The 19,221-nt window shown below is 44.1% G+C and overlaps 1 protein-coding gene across 4 annotated transcripts in view; it reads left to right on the top strand.

Annotated features, from left to right (window-relative positions):
* The window catches only part of TFG (trafficking from ER to golgi regulator), a 30,941-nt gene extending 15,357 nt beyond the window's left edge, over positions 1 to 15,584 (top strand). For 3 of the 4 annotated variants that reach the window (XM_069971077.1, XM_069971076.1, XM_069971078.1), the window contains 5 exons: positions 11,746 to 11,892; positions 12,007 to 12,174; positions 12,897 to 13,034; positions 14,539 to 14,637; positions 14,810 to 15,584. In XM_069971077.1, coding sequence (XP_069827178.1) covers positions 11,746 to 11,892; positions 12,007 to 12,174; positions 12,897 to 13,034; positions 14,539 to 14,637; positions 14,810 to 15,183 — 926 coding nt within the window. In that variant the 3' untranslated portion in view covers positions 15,184 to 15,584. The remainder of the gene's footprint in view (positions 1 to 11,745; positions 11,893 to 12,006; positions 12,175 to 12,896; positions 13,035 to 14,538; positions 14,638 to 14,809) is intronic. The other variant, XM_069971079.1, reaches the window with a different exon arrangement.
* The last annotated feature ends 3,637 nt before the right edge of the window (positions 15,585 to 19,221 follow it).

The following is a 19,221-nucleotide window of genomic DNA, read 5'->3' as shown; positions in this document are numbered from 1 at the left end:
ATGCACGATGCACTGAAATATCGATACTACTATCGATATTTCGGGCAAAAAAAACGATTCAATACCAGGATTTCCTGGTATCGATACTTCATGTTACGCTGCATAATAGTGCAGTGCATAAAGTACAGTGCAGAGAACACGGCCGGCGGCTATCTGAGCGCCGGCCGTGTTCTCTGTATGCCTCTCCCTGCCCCCTGCGGTCACCTCCGCTGCGTGGCTCTCCCTCAGCTCCCAGCGGCGCCATTTTCAAATAGCCGGCACTTGTGTAGATGCGGCTGTCACACTGACAGCGGCATCTAACCACTCCGTATGCAGCAGGGGTCGGCTACTGTGTGTAGCAGACCCCCGCTGCCGGTGTCTCTCTGATAATAAGAGTCCGGCTCGGCCAGACTCTGTTATCAGGGAAATGATTTATGCAGCGGAGCCGCAGCTGCACAGAGGTCTGGGGGCTGGGGAGAGAAGACTGAGAGCAGGAGGTCCCGGAGAGGAGGACGGAGGAGGCATGTGGATGTGCAGCACATGTGAGGATAGAGCCGGCTGGCAGGGGGGGGAGGGGACGGGGCTGTGAGGAGCAGACATCAGTGATGTGGGGGGTGACAAGGGGGGGGGGTCGGCCTTGCTCTGGCTATAGTCTGTGTGCGATCCTGTGTGACCTCCTCTTCCTTAGCAATTTTGGTGATTGGTGCAGATAGCAGCTGTGTGGGCAGTCAAGGTATCTGATGCAGCAGAGCTGTCTTAGTGATAGCTGATGCAGCAGAGCTGTCTTAGTGATAGCTGATGCAGCAGAGCTGTCTTAGTGATAGCTGATGCAGCAGAGCTGTCTTAGACAGATAGCTGATGCAGCAGAGCTGTCTTAGACAGATAGCTGATGCAGCAGAGCTGTCTTAGACAGATAGCTGATGCAGCAGAGCTGTCTTAGACAGATAGCTGATGCAGCAGAGCTGTCTTAGACAGATAGCTGATGCAGCAGAGCTGTCTTAGACAGATAGCTGATGCAGCAGAGCTGTCTTAGACAGATAGCTGATGCAGCAGAGCTGTCTTAGACAGATAGCTGATGCAGCAGAGCTGTCTTAGACAGATAGCTGATGCAGCAGAGCTGTCTTAGACAGATAGCTGATGCAGCAGAGCTGTCTTAGACAGATAGCTGATGCAGCAGAGCTGTCTTAGACAGATAGCTGATGCAGCAGAGCTGTCTTAGACAGATAGCTGATGCAGCAGAGCTGTCTTAGACAGATATCACTAACTTTATTTTTAACACAATAAAATAAAAAAAGTCCAAAAATTGGTATCACTGTAATAGTGCAGGGGTATTATATTTCTACCACTGTATTTTTTATTTTTTTTTATACTTTACTAAGTATCGAACTGGTATTGAGTATCGAAATAAAAAAGTTAGTATCGGTATCGAACTCAAAATTCTGGTATCGTGACATCACTAATGGCAACACACGCCACATGCCGGCTGCCCAGTCCGACTGATGGCAGGAGTTGGATTTTATTATGTCTTTGAAGCTCAACTCCTCTTTCCTGATGGATCAGATGGCCTGCCTTGGCTATAATTCAGTTGTCAGGTCTTGGGACTGAGACCTGATGCGATTTTAACTTTTGATGTCAAGACGACATGTCAGAATTGACTATAAATGAGACTAACATTTTACTGTTAGATAATTATTTTTGAAAGGTGACTTGCTTTATACATTTTAGTTCATTTAGATATAGTTAGGGGCAATCAGCTGACCATTGAGCAACCTCTTTAAGGGTGCCTTCACATGTACCGTATTGCTGCATATTTATCGCTCTGAACCTGCTCGAAAGTAGCTGCATTTTTTGTGGTGTTGAACTCGCATGTGAAAATCATTGGCAAATCAAAATACTCGCATGTAAAAATTGCACCAAACATGCAGCGAGAATACACATATATTTACTTGATAGCAATCAGTATCGCTGCAGATTTATGTGTGAGAAACTTGCAACGATACGGTACGTGTGAAGGCACCCTTAGGCTACACTCACATGTGCCCTATCACAGCGAGTTTCTCCCAGTGAAATCCGCCGAGATACTGATTACCAATAAAGTCTGTAGCACTCAATTCTCACAGCGAATTTACATTCTAGTGCGAGAATGGAGTCCAGAGTGGTGTAAAAGTTAAGATGCAGAGCGGCTGTTATATTAAAAAATAATAAATTAGTCAATCTTGCCTGTCTGCGCTCCCACAATGCCCTCCAGTGCCGTCCCCGGGTCCCCCGCTCAGTAACAGCCTACTCAGCCAGTCCCTGGGAAGGTTACCTAATTGGTCCTCTGTGGATAGTAATCTATGGGACCGCAGTTACGGGAACATACTCTTCCTTATACAACCCTCCTTCATTCAAAAGTATTCCTATAGGCCTTATTACATGGAACGATTATCGGCACTTGCACTTTATTTTGTAAACATATACCTCCCCTCATGCTTGGTCTCCCACCTCCCAGGTCTTTGTTTGTTTTTATATTTAATTTTTCTTTCTTGTCCTTATTTGTTGTTGCGATATTTCTCAATAAAGTTCTTTTGTACCAATTCATTTGATATTTTTTATCATTTGTATATCGGATGGGTCTTATAGGTGTTTAGTTCTTCCTTATACAACCCTCCTTCATTCAAAAGTATTCCTATAGGCCTTATTACATGGAACGATTATCGGCCGTTACGGCTGATAATCATCCTGTGTAATAGAACACAATATTACACAATATTACACACAGCGGGAGTGAGTGAGACCCCCCCCCCCCCCCCGGCTCTCTCTCACTCCCGCTGTATGTAATATCGGCGGCCCGAGAACAAGGAGCGCTGTGAGCATCTGCATATCCACTATATTGATGGATGTGATATATAGATATAGATATATTATATAAAAATTTCGTCATCTTGCTTATGTTCATATGCCATGGATGTGTATTTTGGATCTTAAAAGGAAAAATACCTGTTTACACAGATGCTAAGCTTCTCACAAAAAAGCCTCCCCTTCAAATGTTTTAGCTGTATAGTCTGGGCATGTATGTATAGTAGTGTAATAGAGCAGTCATCAGCCCTTTTAACACTTAAGGTGCCCATAGACCTTCATTAGCTGTCCCACTCCTCCTATGCTTGGCTAACCATTCACATGTTCTAAATTGAAAGACTAGGGTAAGGCCACTGCGGTGTGTGTATGTTTCCCCTTTATCAGGATTATCTTTACAAGAACTAAACTATTGGAGAGTTCTAGTTCATCATGCTGGATCCTTGTATTCAAAGTGTCATGAGTCACTTAGTGTCATGCGTGTTAGGAGGCTCTTATACACACTAGACCAGTCCTGTCAAACTCTGGCCTACAGCGCCATTATTTTTTGCCCGCCTAGGAAATCGATTGAATTTCTAGAGCTGGCCCGCCGATAGGACATCACTACAGATTATAATATGGGCGATGTGCTAAAGGGAACGTGTCACCCCTTCCTGTTGGGCCCGCTGCGGAGATACGACCACCGTGGCGGGACTGGCAGGATGGGGTAAGCATGGGGGCCTTATCCAGGGGTAGGGTGGGTTCCAGGGGGGACAGGTTCCCTTAAAGGAGAAGTCCGGCCAAAATTAATTTTTGATATGTTGTTACTTATGAAAAGTTATACAAATTTCTAATGTACATTAATTATGGGAAATGCACATATAGAGCTATTTCCCTTAATTTAGTAGATCAGGAAGTGTTAGAAATATCTCTGAAGAAGTGACGTCACGACCCAGGGTGTAATTCCTATGGAGTGTCCAGCAGGGGGCGCTCTCTATATAGAAGTCTATGGGACTTTATTGTTTCTATGGGTTTCTATGTAATGTAATGTAATGTAATGTAGTGTACAGTGCTTTATTGAATGAATACATCTATGGAATACTTTGGGGAGCAAGTGTCCTTGCTCCCCAAAGTATTGCATAAATGTATTCATTCAATACATTCAATACACAGTAAGCCCGCCGATCCGCCGCATTTCCGCCGAATTTCCGCCGATCCGCCACACGCTGATCCGCCGCATTCCCGCCGATCCGGACCATATACATTGAACTACAGCTCCCATCATCTGCTTCTAGTATGAACAGGTGATGGGAGCTGTAGCTGGGTAATGGATATGACATGCCGCCGGGCGCAGGGGGGAGCCGCTCAGTACACAGGAGCGCTCCCCCCTCCTCCTCCTCCTTCCGGGATAACTTCCGCCTATAGCACTGCTGAGTCCCTGCCTGGCCGCCGCTCTCCGCTCTCCCCCCCATACATACCGGCTCCCGATGCATCCTGGTGTCCGCGCTGATGCCGGGAGCCGGTATATGTGAGCGGAGAGCGGCGGCCAGGCAGGGACTCAGCATTGGTATAGGCGGAAGTTATCACTGAAGGAGGAGGAGGAGGGGGGAGCGCTCCTGTGTACTGAGCGGCTCCCCCTGCGCCCGGCGGCATGTGATATCCATTACCCAGCTACAGCTCCCATCACCTGTTCATACTAGAAGCAGATGATGGGAGCTGTAGTTCAATGTATATGGTCCGGATCGGCGGGAATGCGGCGGATCAGCGTGTGGCGGATCGGCGGAAATGCGGCGGATCGGCGGGCTTACTGTGTATTGAATGTATTGAATGAATACATTTATGCAATACTTTGGGGAGCAAGGACACTTGCTCCCCAAAGTATTCCATAGATGTATTCATTCAATAAAGCACTGTACACTACATTACATTACATTACATAGAAACCCATAGAAACAATAAAGTCCCATAGACTTCTATATAGAGAGCGCCCCCTGCTGGACACTCCATAGGAATTACACCCTGGGTCGTGACGTCACTTCTTCAGAGATATTTCTAACACTTCCTGATCTACTAAATTAAGGGAAATAGCAGTATATGTGCATTTCCCATAATTAATGTACATTAGAAATTTGTATAACTTTTCATAAGTAACAACATATCAAAAATTAATTTTGGCCGGACTTCTCCTTTAACTGTTAGGCCGCAGGCAGGGCCGTTCTGAAAATTCCAGAAATGCTGCTTGTGCGCTTTTAATGTATATCATGGTTGGCCCTCGACTTTGCACAAGCTTTTAATTTTGTCCCACTGTCTATTTGAGTTTGACCCCCCCTGCTCTAGACGAGTCTCTTTTTCCTGATAATTCTAAGGGCCGTTCCCTCCAGTGATAGGACGACTCCCATCTTAGCCTGCACATCACAGGTAACAGCCAAGTTACCCCCCCCCCCCCGTCTGCTTGATTGACACCTGGAACCCCAAGCAGGGTCAGGTATGGAGGGGGAGTAGAGAGGTGTTACAGCTCACTGCTCTTCAGGAGCTCAGAGAGAACTCTTGACTATAGAGTAAAAGCATTTTCCTACATTGTGTCAGCACGAATAGATAAATGTAAGGTACCAGGTGTCTACTTGACCTACCAGCTATGTAACCGTGTCAGCAGATTGGAATGTGAATTGCAGCTGACTGATTCCCTTTAAGTTACTATATAGACATGTATAGTAAAATTGTTGGGCTACTCCTATCTGTATTCCTCCGGGATCTTCGCAAGTTAGACACATTGACCCTCTGTAAGGGTAAGGAATAATTTCCGAGTACACACAAGGATCTGCCACTAGGTGGTGGTAGTCATGTTATCCAGAACGTCTAGTCATGGCCATATCCTGCTCTAACATTAATATGAGGTTAGATTATTAAATCTTTGTATTGCGGCCTATTACTGCCATCTACTGCTATAAAGTAATACAGTACATATATGGTGTTTTCTGTTTAACCCCTCCATTTGGATACATTCGACTCATATTTTATTCAAAAAGCTTGGGCTCTGGCATATGACTGCCTATATTGGCAGGTGACTCCAATGGCTATGCTCTTCAGTACAATGAGAATTTAGGTCTTTGCTGATAGCAGTTTTCACATCTACAAATAAAACCTATATTGCAAAATAACAAACCTCTATCTATTTTCTGAAAGTAGTCGCCTAGCACATAGTCTGAATGCTAATAAAATTTGGTATTTCTGAATCAAATTTGATTAAAATGGATATTTAGACAAAAATTGGAATATGTAGAAAACTGAAGCACCTTCTTAATGGTAAGAATACACACTGCATAGCTCTAGGTGTGATCCAACCTGATTTATAACCTTTCGGAGCAAAGCTGCATCTTATATGTCCTTGGCTGTCCAGTTGGTTCCTAGCATGGGCATAGGAGATAAGGTTATGGACTAGTAATGGTGGGGGACCTGTCAGTGGAAGTGTAGGATTCTGTTGTGCTAGGCCCACCCTGTCTATGTATTGTATGATTGCTCTGCTCTACATTATGTAAAATTATATGGCAACCTTTTACAGGGCTCCAGACTAAAAAATTTACCTAGGAGCCATTGGCTCCTAACCTGAAAAATGTAGGCGCCAAATAGAATATTTGGTTGCCCAACATTTTAAAACATGTAAAATTAATGTTATGTTAAATGGGACTTACTGTGTGCAGAGGCCACGGCAGCCTCCTCCTCCTTTAGATTCTCTCTTTTCTTAGTTTGAAAACGTTCCACATGGAAACTTGCAACTTGACAACCATATACAGTCTGACTCAGTACTTCAGCTTCACTTGGCTAGCCTTTTAATGAGGCTTACTCTTCTGAACTTGAACTTAAAAGCTTGCAACTTGACAACAATATACAGTCCACTAGAATGTGTGAGGTGGTCTACAAGTCAGGTTCTGAGTCAGTGTATATACATACAGACACTGAGGGAAGTGGTACTGTGCAGTGTGTGTGTGTATATATATATATATATATATATATATATACACACACACACTGAGGGAAGAGGTACTGTGCAGTGTATACATACAGATACTGAGGGAAGTGGTACTGTGCAGTGTATACACACACACACACACACACACACACACTCTGAGGGAAGAGGTACTGTGCAGTCTATACATACTGACACTGAGGGAAGTGGTACTGTGCAGTGTATACATACACACACACTGAGGGAAGTGGTACTGTGCAGTGTATACATACACACACACTGAGGGAAGTGGTACTGTGCAGTGTATACATACACACACACTGAGGGAAGTGGTACTGTGCAGTGTATACATACACACACACTGAGGGAAGTGGTACTGTGCAGTGTATACATACACACACACTGAGGGAAGTGGTACTGTGCAGTGTATACATACACACACACTGAGGGAAGTGGTACTGTGCAGTGTATACATACACACACACTGAGGGAAGTGGTACTGTGCAGTGTATACATACACACACACTGAGGGAAGTGGTACTGTGCAGTGTATACATACACACACACTGAGGGAAGTGGTACTGTGCAGTGTATACATACACACACACTGAGGGAAGTGGTACTGTGCAGTGTATACATACACACACACTGAGGGAAGTGGTACTGTGCAGTGTATACATACACACACACTGAGGGAAGTGGTACTGTGCAGTGTATACATACACACACACTGAGGGAAGTGGTACTGTGCAGTGTATACATACACACACACTGAGGGAAGTGGTACTGTGCAGTGTATACATACACACACACTGAGGGAAGTGGTACTGTGCAGTGTATACATACACACACACTGAGGGAAGTGGTACTGTGCAGTGTATACATACACACACACTGAGGGAAGTGGTACTGTGCAGTGTATACATACACAGACACTGAGGGAAGTGGTACTGTGCAGTCTATACATACACAGACACTGAGGGAAGTGGTACTGTGCAGTCTATACATACACAGACACTGAGGGAAGTGGTACTGTGCAGTCTATACATACAGACACTGAGGGAGGTGGTACTGTGCAGTCTATACATACCCCCCCCCCCCCCCCTGCACCCCACACGCACTGACTACCGCACCTGGCCGCCATCACAACAGACACTACCAATCAGCCGCCCAGGCCGCGGTCCCCCCACACAGATTAGTGGCCGGCCGCCACCCCTGCCGTCCCTCCGGTTGTACTCACACACACTATCCACAAATTGGTGCTGCTGGGGTGCACTTGAAGAACCGCCGGGTGAGGAGAGGCGGGAGAGAGGCGCTGGAGGAGTGTGGCGCCTCTGCAGCCGTCCGTCCAATGAATGACGGACGTGCTGGATGACGTCACTGGAGAAGCGTGTCCCCGCACACGTCATCCAGCACGTCCGTCATTCATTGGACGGACGGCCGCAGAGGCGCCACGTGCTTCGGTGCAGCGTGCGGAAGTCCTTAAAGAGACAGCCGCCGCCGGGGCCAGTCGCAAATGGCGCCCAAATTAATAAATCTTGGTCGCCATCTGGAGTCCTGTTTTAGCTGAAGAATAATAATACATTTATTAATCTGGGCGCCATTTTCAAGATATCAGTCGCATTGGCGACCATTTTGGTCGCCATCTGGAGCCCTGTTTTAGCTGAAGAATAATAATACATTTATACAATTCCATCCTATTTGGCAGCACTTTACATAGCTTGTCATCACTCAGATCAGTCTCTCTCCCTATTTGGGATCTCAATCTGAATCCCACATTCACCTGTGTATTTTGGATATGGGAGGAAACTGAAATACCCAAAGGAATCCTCCACAAGCACAGTGAGAACATACAAGCCTCTTGCAGATGTTGTCCTTGCTGGGTCTCTCGGAGCAGGAGCCAGTGTCTCTATGGAGCAGTTTTCGCTTGTGCAGGGGGGTTCCTGAGTGCTGGGACCCCCCCAGATGACATTCAGATGCCCTTTAGTGCTATGTACTGAATGCTCGGAGAGCCCTTTCTGACAAACACATTTTATGTTGCTCGTATGTTGTGGATTTTCTTTGTGCACATTTTTCTTGCATTGCCTCAGTTTTCCCTGCTCCACATTACAGTTGTTCTCTCTTGGCATCATGTTGTCTAATTATATCATCCAGATGCCTTCTCTGAAAACCTCATACAACATCTTGTTGTCAGTTTCATGCTGAATAATGAGGCATATAAAACTTAAAGCTTTGCTTACTTTTTAATTGAACCATGGAAACACATGGGTTACAATGGCCTCAAACATTGCAGTCATTCCTGACCCGTCTGAGGGTGAAGAGACCTGCTTTGGTGTTAATGGTTTGGTGGCAATAGTTGTTTTGTGCATCTCCAGTTTTACAAGAAATGTTGGCAATATATTTTTATTTTTATTTATTGTATTTGGACATGCTGTTGTGAACAAGTTTGTGTTGGGAGGGTTGCACTTTATTGGACAGGTTCCTTCTCTGGCTGCTAGGCTGCCATCTTTATTGTGTTGTAGGATTCCATGATACTGACTTCTGCACTGAAGACGGCAACCTAGCAGCCAAAGTAAGATGCTGCATAGCCAGTCCATTGACCGGTCTAATTTGTTGATTTAAAGCAGGGGTGGGGAACCTCCGGCCCGCGGGCCGCATCCGGCCCCTGAGACCTCCCGATGCGGCCCGCAGCTCCCCTGTGATGCGCGCCGCTCTAGAGGAGGAAGGAGCCGGCATACACAGCATCCTCCGGTGTCTGTGACAGCTGCCGGACACAGGAGGATGCTGTCTATGCCGGCTTCTTCCCCAGCAGAGCGGCGCGTGTCTTCAGTCTCCTGCGGGCCGCGCGCGATGACATCATTTCATCGCGCGCCGCCTGCAGAAGAAAGACCGGCACAGAGGACCTGGGACAGAAGAGGACATGGGCAGCGTGGGAACGGAGGTAAGGTGAGTGGGATGTTTATTTTTTTATTTGGGGGTTAACTAGGCCACCAGGGACATGCCTGATGGGGGTTAACTAGGCCACCAGGGACATGCCTGATGGGGGTTAACTAGGCCACCAGGGACATGCCTGATGGGGGTTAACTAGGCCACCAGGGACATGCCTGATGGGGGTTAACTAGGCCACCAGGGACATGCCTGATGGGGGTTAACTAGGCCACCAGGGACATGCCTGATGGGGGTTAACTACAATAGCAGGGGAACTAGGGGAACAATACTTTGCCTTGCCCTGGGTGCTGTAAACCCACGCTACTAACTGCCGCACACGGTATGCGGCCCTCGAATGATTTTATTAATGCCCGACCGGCCCTCGACATGGAAAAGGTTCCCCACCCCTGATTTAAAGGGTCACCTCTTCTCTCCCCGCCTGACCGTAACATGTGCTCCCTAAAGGGTACCTATTGCAAAGAAATCTGTGTAGGTTGACATACGTCCACAGCTAATGTCAGGATTTGCCATGGTTGGCTTTATCTTCTGGTTAAGGACAATGTTCCAGTCCACACAGCAATAGCTGTAGGATTCAGATAGTCACCGCACATCTGTAAGATGTATATTGAAGGATTGTCGACTTCTATAATTGCTTTTTGAAGACCATTTTGGAGAATTGTTATGCGGATTGCCATCTTTTTCCTTGAACATCTGTTGCAGGATTAAAATCCTTTGTCTGAAGATCTGCACAGCATAGTCCACAGTTGTAGTTGTGGAGGGTACAATAGGTAAACCAACTGGGTACCCATACACCCTATTTAATAAGCCAGAGAACATACCCATTTGTACACTTTTTTTCTTTAGCATCTTCCAGCTCCTCTTTTCTCAGTTTTATATAAGTTTAATTAGGAATAATTAATTTCTCTCATGTTTTTTACAATGGAGACATACAGATTAGCATTAAAGCGTAACTGTCATTTCAGGCCAGGTCATTTTTCTGAAAACATTAAATATCTATAGTACAAGCGATTTTAAGAAACTTTGTAATAGGTTTTATGTACTAAAAGAGTTTCCTTCTGTATTAAATATCTATAGTACAAGCGATTTTAAGAAACTTTGTAATAGGTTTTATGTACTAAAAGAGTTTCCTTCTGTACTGAAAAAGCAATCTCCTAGCCTCCCCCCTCACATCAGATGAAGCAGGATTTCTGTCTCCATTATGTGGCTATGGAGAGGGGAGGGGCTGTTAGGAGTGACTGAGCACGGAGCAGTCTTGCACAGCACAACACCCTGCAATCTTCTCTCAGTAAGTTCATAGACAAGCACTGACCTTTCTGACACCTGAATTTAGCGTTTTAGGTGCCCAGAGAGTATACAAACAGCTGACCTTCATGTCACCTCTTCCTGCTCCCTCATCTCCCTCGGCCCCTCCCCCCTTCATAGGCTTACAATGGAGAGAGCAGAGCCCGTCTTCACTGGCTTCTCTGTAATGAAGACGTGTTTGCCTAATAATGCACAGATAAGAAGTCAGGGGGGGAGGCAGGGAGATTGCTTCTTGAGTACAGAAGGAGGCTTTTTTGGCTGATGAAACCTATTACAGAGTTTCTTATACTACTGATTTCTGCAATAAAAAAAAACATGACAGTTACGCTTTAAGTGTTTGAAGAGCCTTTTGCACAGGATGACTATTGCCCATGTGTAAGGCCACGCTAGGCTGTCTTTCCACATTTGCATATGACAATAAGCATATTGTTTATCGTAGCGGTTAGCTGTATAACTCTGCATATATTTTTGATGCAGTACCGCACTGTGGAAGGGGGCGGCATACAGGCCTTATTACAGTCATAATCTGCCCAATCAGGCCAATCCAGCATATTCTTGTTCTATGTAATTAAGACAACGATCAGCTGCAGAAATAGTCACCGTACATTAGTTGTTGTCCTGCTATGAGTTGTAGAAGAAATGAAAATCTTATCACAGCTCAGATGTGTACCACCTCTATAACTTTGTATATACTTGTAATGTTTTTGTACTCATGTATGTATTCTTTTGCCCCTTAGTTAATGGACAGCCTCGCCCTCTAGAGTCCAGTCAGGTGAAGTATCTTCGACGGGAGTTGATAGAATTACGCAACAAGGTCAATCGCTTGTTGGACTGTTTAGAGCCGCCTGCTGAACCTGGGATCCCAGTCAGCATACCGGACACAGGTATTCCTGCCTCCTTACTTTGTCCGTCAGATAACACCACCATTGCTTGATGCTTATGTTTTCTTATTACCTTTTTTTTTTATTTTTTACTCTTTTTCTTATCTAATGAACCAGAAACTGTAGATGGTAGAGAAGAGAAACCTGCTGCTCCCGACTCTTCAGTCAAGCCCTCTAACCAGGTTATGGCTGCCAGCATGTCTGCTTTTGATCCACTGAAGAATCCAGAGGAAATTAACAAAAATGTCATGTCCGCCTTTGGACTAACAGAGGACCAAGTCACTGGTGGGTCTTGAGATGTAATACAAAGCTGTGAATGTGATATAACCTTTTATAGAAATCCCAAGTGGCCATGTCTTAAGGATTACTTTTAAATGTAGTTAGAGGTAATGGTGTTAAAAAATCTGCGATTGTGGGATTTCTCTATAGAAAATCTTCCAGTGAAGCTAATTGATGATGGAAAAACATTTGTACCGTTCCTTCTGTGGTGGTGATGTGAATTAGTGACTAAATACGTTTATTTATTTATTTTTTTAAATGTTGCGAGTGGCTCACTAATAGTAATAGTGGAGAGTCTGAGTCGCAAAGCGATAATGTCAGGCAGCTTCCCCCAGGAACCATATATTCTAATAAGAATTATTAGGGGGGACCCTGCTCTCTATCAATTACACTGTGCATCAGTGCGGGATCAGAGCAGGGGATCAGGAATTGCAGGGCTTAGACAGCCCTGCAGTTCCTAATGAGAATGTCAGTGGCAGCAGAAGGACTTGTCTCTTCCCTTATTGCTGCCAGTCAACATAAGTTGGTGTAAAAAAATTATTATTTTTTTTTAAGCACATTACTTAACTAAGGTTCTTTTACTCTCTGGAAAACCCCCTTAGTACTTCAGCAGATAAATACATTTCAAAATGTATGTGACAAATGCCTTTTTAGGATGACAAAACAAAGAAAATTGTTGCAGAAAAGGTCTTTACCTACCTATGTTAAGACTTGTCTCTCATATTTAGGCCCACCCAGTGCTCCAGTAGAGGAACGTTCCAGTACACCAGATAGTATTGCCTCTTCCTCCTCAGCTCATCCGCCAGGAGTCCAACAACAACAGCAACAGCCGTACCCAGGAGCTCAGCAGCCAGGTCAGATGGAAGGTCAGCTTATATGTTTAACATGTACCTTTCTCTTAAATAGTATACACTGCTCGGTGACTGTTCTGTCAGAGCTTTCTTTCTGGCTATTGGCAGTAATATATATACTGCTTGCTTACAGATGGCAGCCGGCAGCAAAAAGTACGTGTAGTGGTGGTCTTGTGACATCTCCCCTTTTATACCTATGGAGCTTGTCCAGCTATGCTCAGATTTGTGATGTCCATTACCTCCTAAGAGCTTCACTTTGAAACTCACGAATAGTGGTTTGCAGCATGTATTTCTGGAATATTGGTGTTGAGCTTCTTTTCAAGCCAGCACTTTCAAAGCCAAAATAAAACGGATTATCTGTCTCAACTGAGACTATATTTCCTGGTTTATCTTTGTTTTTCAGAACATGTTTTCTGTGCACAATGCATTATATTTGTGCTTTGTAATGGGAACACGCCTGTCTTGTATTACTCACGGGAGACTTTCGATTATTTCAAGGGAAAAAAAAGAGGACACCAAGTGTTTGGTTGTGTGCTTATGTGATAAACCAGCAGTAGAGATCTGTCTGATTATTCATAATAATAATAATAATTCTATATATAAACTCAGATTACACAGAAATCGTCTGTTTTGGTATGTGGAGGAAAGCAGAGTACCTACACAAACATGGGGAGAGCATACAAACTCGGCAGAAGTTGGCGTGGGCATTAATCCCCAGACCCCAGTGCTACAGGGGAACAGGACTGCTGTATAAATCTATGTTTCTATAGAGCAACTGTGCCAAAGTCTTCAGTATACAGCTATGTCTAATATAACAGCTGAGTGCTAGAACAGCAGCAGCCTGGTGATCAGAAGCGTTCTGCTCTTATGTCCATAGCTGCAATATTTAAAGTTGAAGCTGTCTCCTATAAAATGAGACAATGGCGTTCTTTCTCCTTATAATTGAAAGAAATGTCTGGAAAATGTTTGAGATTATCCTTCCAGTATACACAGGATAAAACCTTGTCTCTGGTTTATGTTGGCGTCTTTCTTGGCAGCACTAATGTGACTGATCCTTCTTGTCGCCAGCCTGTATTTATGTGGGTAGCATGCCATTGTGTTCTGCTCTCATTTGGAACACTTTAGAGCATTGTAAATGTGTAGACTCCTCTAATCATATTTTAGCCCATGGGTAGGAGACTATGTATGTGCTAAAGTATGTTAAAAATTATTTTGCATGTTATTTTCCATTGTATGGAGACTATTCCTGATTTATTTAATTTCAGATGTCCCCAGCAAAGTGCATGCTATATTTATTTCTATCATTATGATTTGTTTTGCTTTCCCAGAAAGCTAAAACAGTGGATTATGGATTCTCACCTTATCGTTGAAACTGGAGGAACATTTATTTTTTTCAACAGGAACCTAATTCTTCTCTCTGTGCAGCATGTAGTTCTGAATCTAACCTCATGGGTAGAACTGCATTGTTCGTGGTGTAGACTGTACTTTTAGTCATACGAAAATACCTTTAATTTTATAGGGCAAATCTATCAGCAGTATCCACAACAGCCTGGGTATCCAACAGCCCAGAGTCAGCCTCAGGCTCAGCCCCAGCAGCAGTATGGCATGCAGTATCCCGGTAAGTCTTCATCATTGTTGCACAGTCACACTAGCAGCAGTAGACTTTGTGTGCCTTTTGGGAGCAATGAAATGAAGTTAAGCATGTGTTGAGGATAAACTACATTAATACTATGTACAGTAATGTATGGTTTTCTACAGCAAAACTTTGAATGTGTGTTTATATGTTCCAGGTTATAATCAACAAACAGCCCAAGCGGCTCAGCAGTTCCCAGGTTACAGTCAGCAAGCTGCTCAGGCTCCTGCCCCTGGCTTTCAAGGCCAGCCACAGCAACTGCCAGCCCAGGCTCCTCAACAGTACCCAGCTGGCTCCTACCCACCACAAACCTACACTACACAAGCGTCCCAGCCTGCTAACTATAATGTCCCCCCTGCTTCTCAGCCTGGCATGGCACCCAGCCAGCCAGGGAGCTATCAGCCTAGGCCAGGATTTACCCCTCCACCTGGTAGTACTGTAACTCCTCCTCCAAGTGGGCCTAACCCATATGCCCGTAACCGTCCCCCATTTGGTCAGGGATACACCCAACCAGGACCTGGATACCGATAATTGCACTATTACCAAGGCAAAGGCTGCTAGATCTGTTTCCATCCCAACAGACTTCAATGTAATGCTTACAATTGTAATCTTGCTTCAGACAGCAGAAGAAAAGCATTTTGTGCTTTTTGGTGTTGTCTCTCTTTACTGGAGGAGAAGACCAAATGATTATTTCTTGCATTTGATTGTATCTGCTCTCTAGTTTAAAAATTAAATCCACGATCAGAAAACAAGTGTTTGACCCAACTAGTCAGCCTTGTCAGATACGGGAAATCTGCAAATTAAACCCCCCACTTATTTGGCTTGTTTTTAATGATCTGATGTGTTCATATAGAGCTCTTCTGAGTTATAAACTAGGTATTATGTACACATTCTAACACACTGAAACCTAATAAAATGTTCAACTCGTTTAATCCTTGGTGGCGTCTGAATAAACTGTGTCCTCTTTGGAAGTGGAACTGTGTTCCTGTTGTTGGAGCTTCTGTATTTTGGGATCTATAGAATTATAGCAAAATCTGCACTTCTCAAGTGGGCCGTTTGGACAGGTTTTGTTTAAAGATGAACAAAAATAAGGCATGTTATATACAGTTGTGCTCAAAAGTTTACACATTTACAGAATTTTTGCTTTCTTGTCCTTTTTTTCAGAGATTATGAATGATAACAGAAACTTTTTTCTGCTCACTTTTAAGTGACTGGGTGAAACCATTTATTGTCAAACTACTGTGTTTTCTCTTTTTTTTTAAATTGTAATGACAACTAAAACATCCAATTGACCCTGATTAAAAGTTTACATACCTCAGTTCTCAATTGCCCCCTCTAACGTCAATGACAGCTTGAAGTCTTTTGTGGTAATTGTGGATGTGGCTCTTTATTTTCTCAGATGGTAAAGCTGCCCATTCTTCTTGGCAAAAGAGCTCCAGCTCCAGCAAATTCCTGGGCTGTCTTGCATGAACTGCACGCTGGAGATCTCCCCAGAGTGGTTTAATGATATTGGGGTCAGAAGACTGAGATTTTGCCACTCCAGAACCTTCACTTTGTTCTGCAGTAGCCAATGACAGGTTGATCATGACAACCAAAAACATCCAAAAGACCCTTATCAAAAGTTCACATACCCTTGTGATTTTGGCCTGATAACATGCACAGAAGTTGACAAAACTTTTGTCTATAACTGACAGGAAAATTTTTGGGGTGCAAAGAAAAACCCGCAAACATCAGCTAGAATACAGATCTCTGAAGACTAGCAGTGTGGCTGTTTCAAGATGCAGACTCAGGCACTTGAAAAATGGCTGCATGGTTGACTCACCAGAAGAAAGCCATTACTGTGCAAATGCCACAAAGTCTCTTGCCTACAATACACCAAACAGCAAAGAGACATGCCTCAAAACTTCTGAAATAAGGTAATTTGAAGTGATGAGACCAAAATTGAACTTTACATTTGGAGAGTTGCCAACAAGGCCTGGCGGGCAGGGTTCTCTTCCCCCGTGTACCAGTCTGCCATTTGCCTTCATGTCATGTGTTTTGATCTTGTATTGTTCCTTTTTGTTACCCCCATCGCTTGTATAGCGCTCTGGAATTAAGGGCACTTTATAAATAAATATGATGAAAGGAACACCATTCCTACTGTAAAGCTTGTAGGTGAATGGCTGATGTTTTGGGGATGTGTGAGCTACAAAGGCACAGGAAACTTGGTCAAAGTTGAAGGAAAGATAAATGCATAATGTTATTAGCAAATACTGGAGGTAAACTTGCACTCATGAGTGCGGAAACTGCGCATGGGACGTACCTGGACGTTCCAACATGACAACCAGCCGAAACACAAGACCAAGTGAAGGTTCTGGAGTGGCCATCTGAGTCTCCTCACCTCAGTAGCATTGAGCTGTTCTGGGGAGATCCCAAGCGTGCAGTTCATGCAAGACAGCCCAGGAATTTACAGGAACTGGAGGCTTTTATTTGCCAAGAAGAATGGGCAGCTTTATCATCTGAGAAAATAAAGCGCCTCATCCACAATTACCACAAAAGACTTCAAGCTGTCATTGATCAGGATAATTTGGATGTTTTTGGTTGTCATTATGATTTAAAAAGAGAAAACACAGTAGTTTGACAATGAATGGCTTCCCCAACCACTAAGTATGAGTGGGGAAAAAAACTTGTGTGATCATTCATTCAAGAAAGCTGAAATTCTGCCGAGGTATGTAAACTTTTGAGCACAACTGTATGTAGACAGGTCAAAAAGTGGAGGTTCACTACAGGAAATCTGTGGGTCACCCCATGTCTGCTGATGTCAAACTGAATATTTTCAAGCACAGCTGGAAAATTATGACTGGGATGACAGAAAAAGCTGCAGTCATTATTCCTTCTGCAGCGTTATACAATTCCTAGCTTTATAGTCACAATGTAGAACCCATAAATAAATTAGTCTTTTGGTAAGGCTCTGTTATGGAATGTATGGTGCCTACCTGCAACCATCTAAAAAGCAGCCGGACTATACACTATACACTGGAATGAATAGATGTACACTTGTTCATCACCTCAAAAAGACTAATATTTGGGATTGGTAACATAACCAGAAGTGTTTGCTACATGCCCTAGGTTCACTTACAGGCTGTACAAAGAGAGAGATGGTTGGGACAGACTAATGTTTCCTCCTGCTCCTTTCTGCAGCTCTCCTACACAAACAATACTTTGAAGTAAAACAGTTATTCTGCTCACTGACGTCACATGGGTATTTTGTTCTGAAGACTTTAACCCATTAAGGACAGAGCCAATTTCGATTTTTGCGTTTTCGTTTTTTCCTCCTTGTGCATCAAAGGTCATAGCACTTGCATTTTTCCACCTAGAAACCCACATGAGCCCTTATTTTTTGCGTCACTAATTGTACTTTGCAATGACAGGCTGAATTTTTGCATAAAGTACACTGTGAAACCAGAAAAAAATTCAAAGTGTGGTGAAATTGAAAAAAAAAAAACGCTTTTTGTTTATTTGGGGGAAATGTGTTTTTACGCCATTTGCCCTGGGGTAAAACTGACTTGTTATGCATGTTCCTCAAGTCGTTACGATTAAAACTATATATAACATGTATAACTTATATTGTATCGGATGGCCTGTAAAAAATTCAAACCATTGTCAACAAATATACGTCACTTAAAACGGCTCCATTCCCAGGCTTATAGCGTTTTTATCCTTTGGTCTATGGGGCTGTGTGAGGTGTCATTTTTTGCGCCATGTGTTCTTTCTATCGGTACCTTGATTGCGCATATACGACTTTTTGATCGCTTTTTATTACAATTTTTCTGGATTTGATGCGACCAAAAATGCGCAATTTTGCACTTTGGGATTTTTTGGCGCTTACGCCGTTCACCGTACGAGATCAGGAATGTGATTAATTAATAATTCGGGCGATTACGCTCGTGGCGATAGCAAACATGTTTATTTATTTGTTTACTTTTATTTATAACCTGGGAAAAGGGGGGTGATTCAGACTTTTATTAGGGGAGGGGGCTTTTTATTGACAACAACACTATATATTTTTTTTTTTTACACATATACTAGAAGCCCCCCTAGGGGACTTCTAGTATATACACTTTGATCTCTCATTGAGATCTCTGCAGCATAGATATGCTGCAGAGATCAATGAGATAGGCACTCGTTTACTTCCGGCTGCTGCAGCCGGAAGTAAATGAGTGCCGAGCCGGGGACGGCGCCATCTTGGAGCGGTCCCCGGCCGGCTTCAGAAATGGAGATCGCTCCTCCGGGATAACATCCCGGAGGAGCGATCTCCGCCACTAGACACCAGGGAGACTCTGGATCCGGTAATCGGATGCAGTTGTCATGTCTGACAGCTGCATCTGATTACTGTATTAGCGGGCACGGCGATCGGACCGTGCCCGCTAATACCTACGGTCCCGGGCTACGAGCGGCACCCGGGACCGCCGCGGTTCAGAGCGGGGTCGCCGTGCGGCCCCGCTCTGAACGCCCTTACCGGCAATAGGGCGTACCTATACGCCCTTTGTCGTTAAGGGGTTAAAGCACAACTATAAAAAAAAAAAATTA

Source organism: Dendropsophus ebraccatus, chromosome 5, assembly GCF_027789765.1.
Source record: "Dendropsophus ebraccatus isolate aDenEbr1 chromosome 5, aDenEbr1.pat, whole genome shotgun sequence".
NCBI classification, from domain to species: Eukaryota; Metazoa; Chordata; class Amphibia; order Anura; family Hylidae; genus Dendropsophus; species Dendropsophus ebraccatus.
This window is presented reverse-complemented; position numbering and strand designations above follow the sequence as displayed.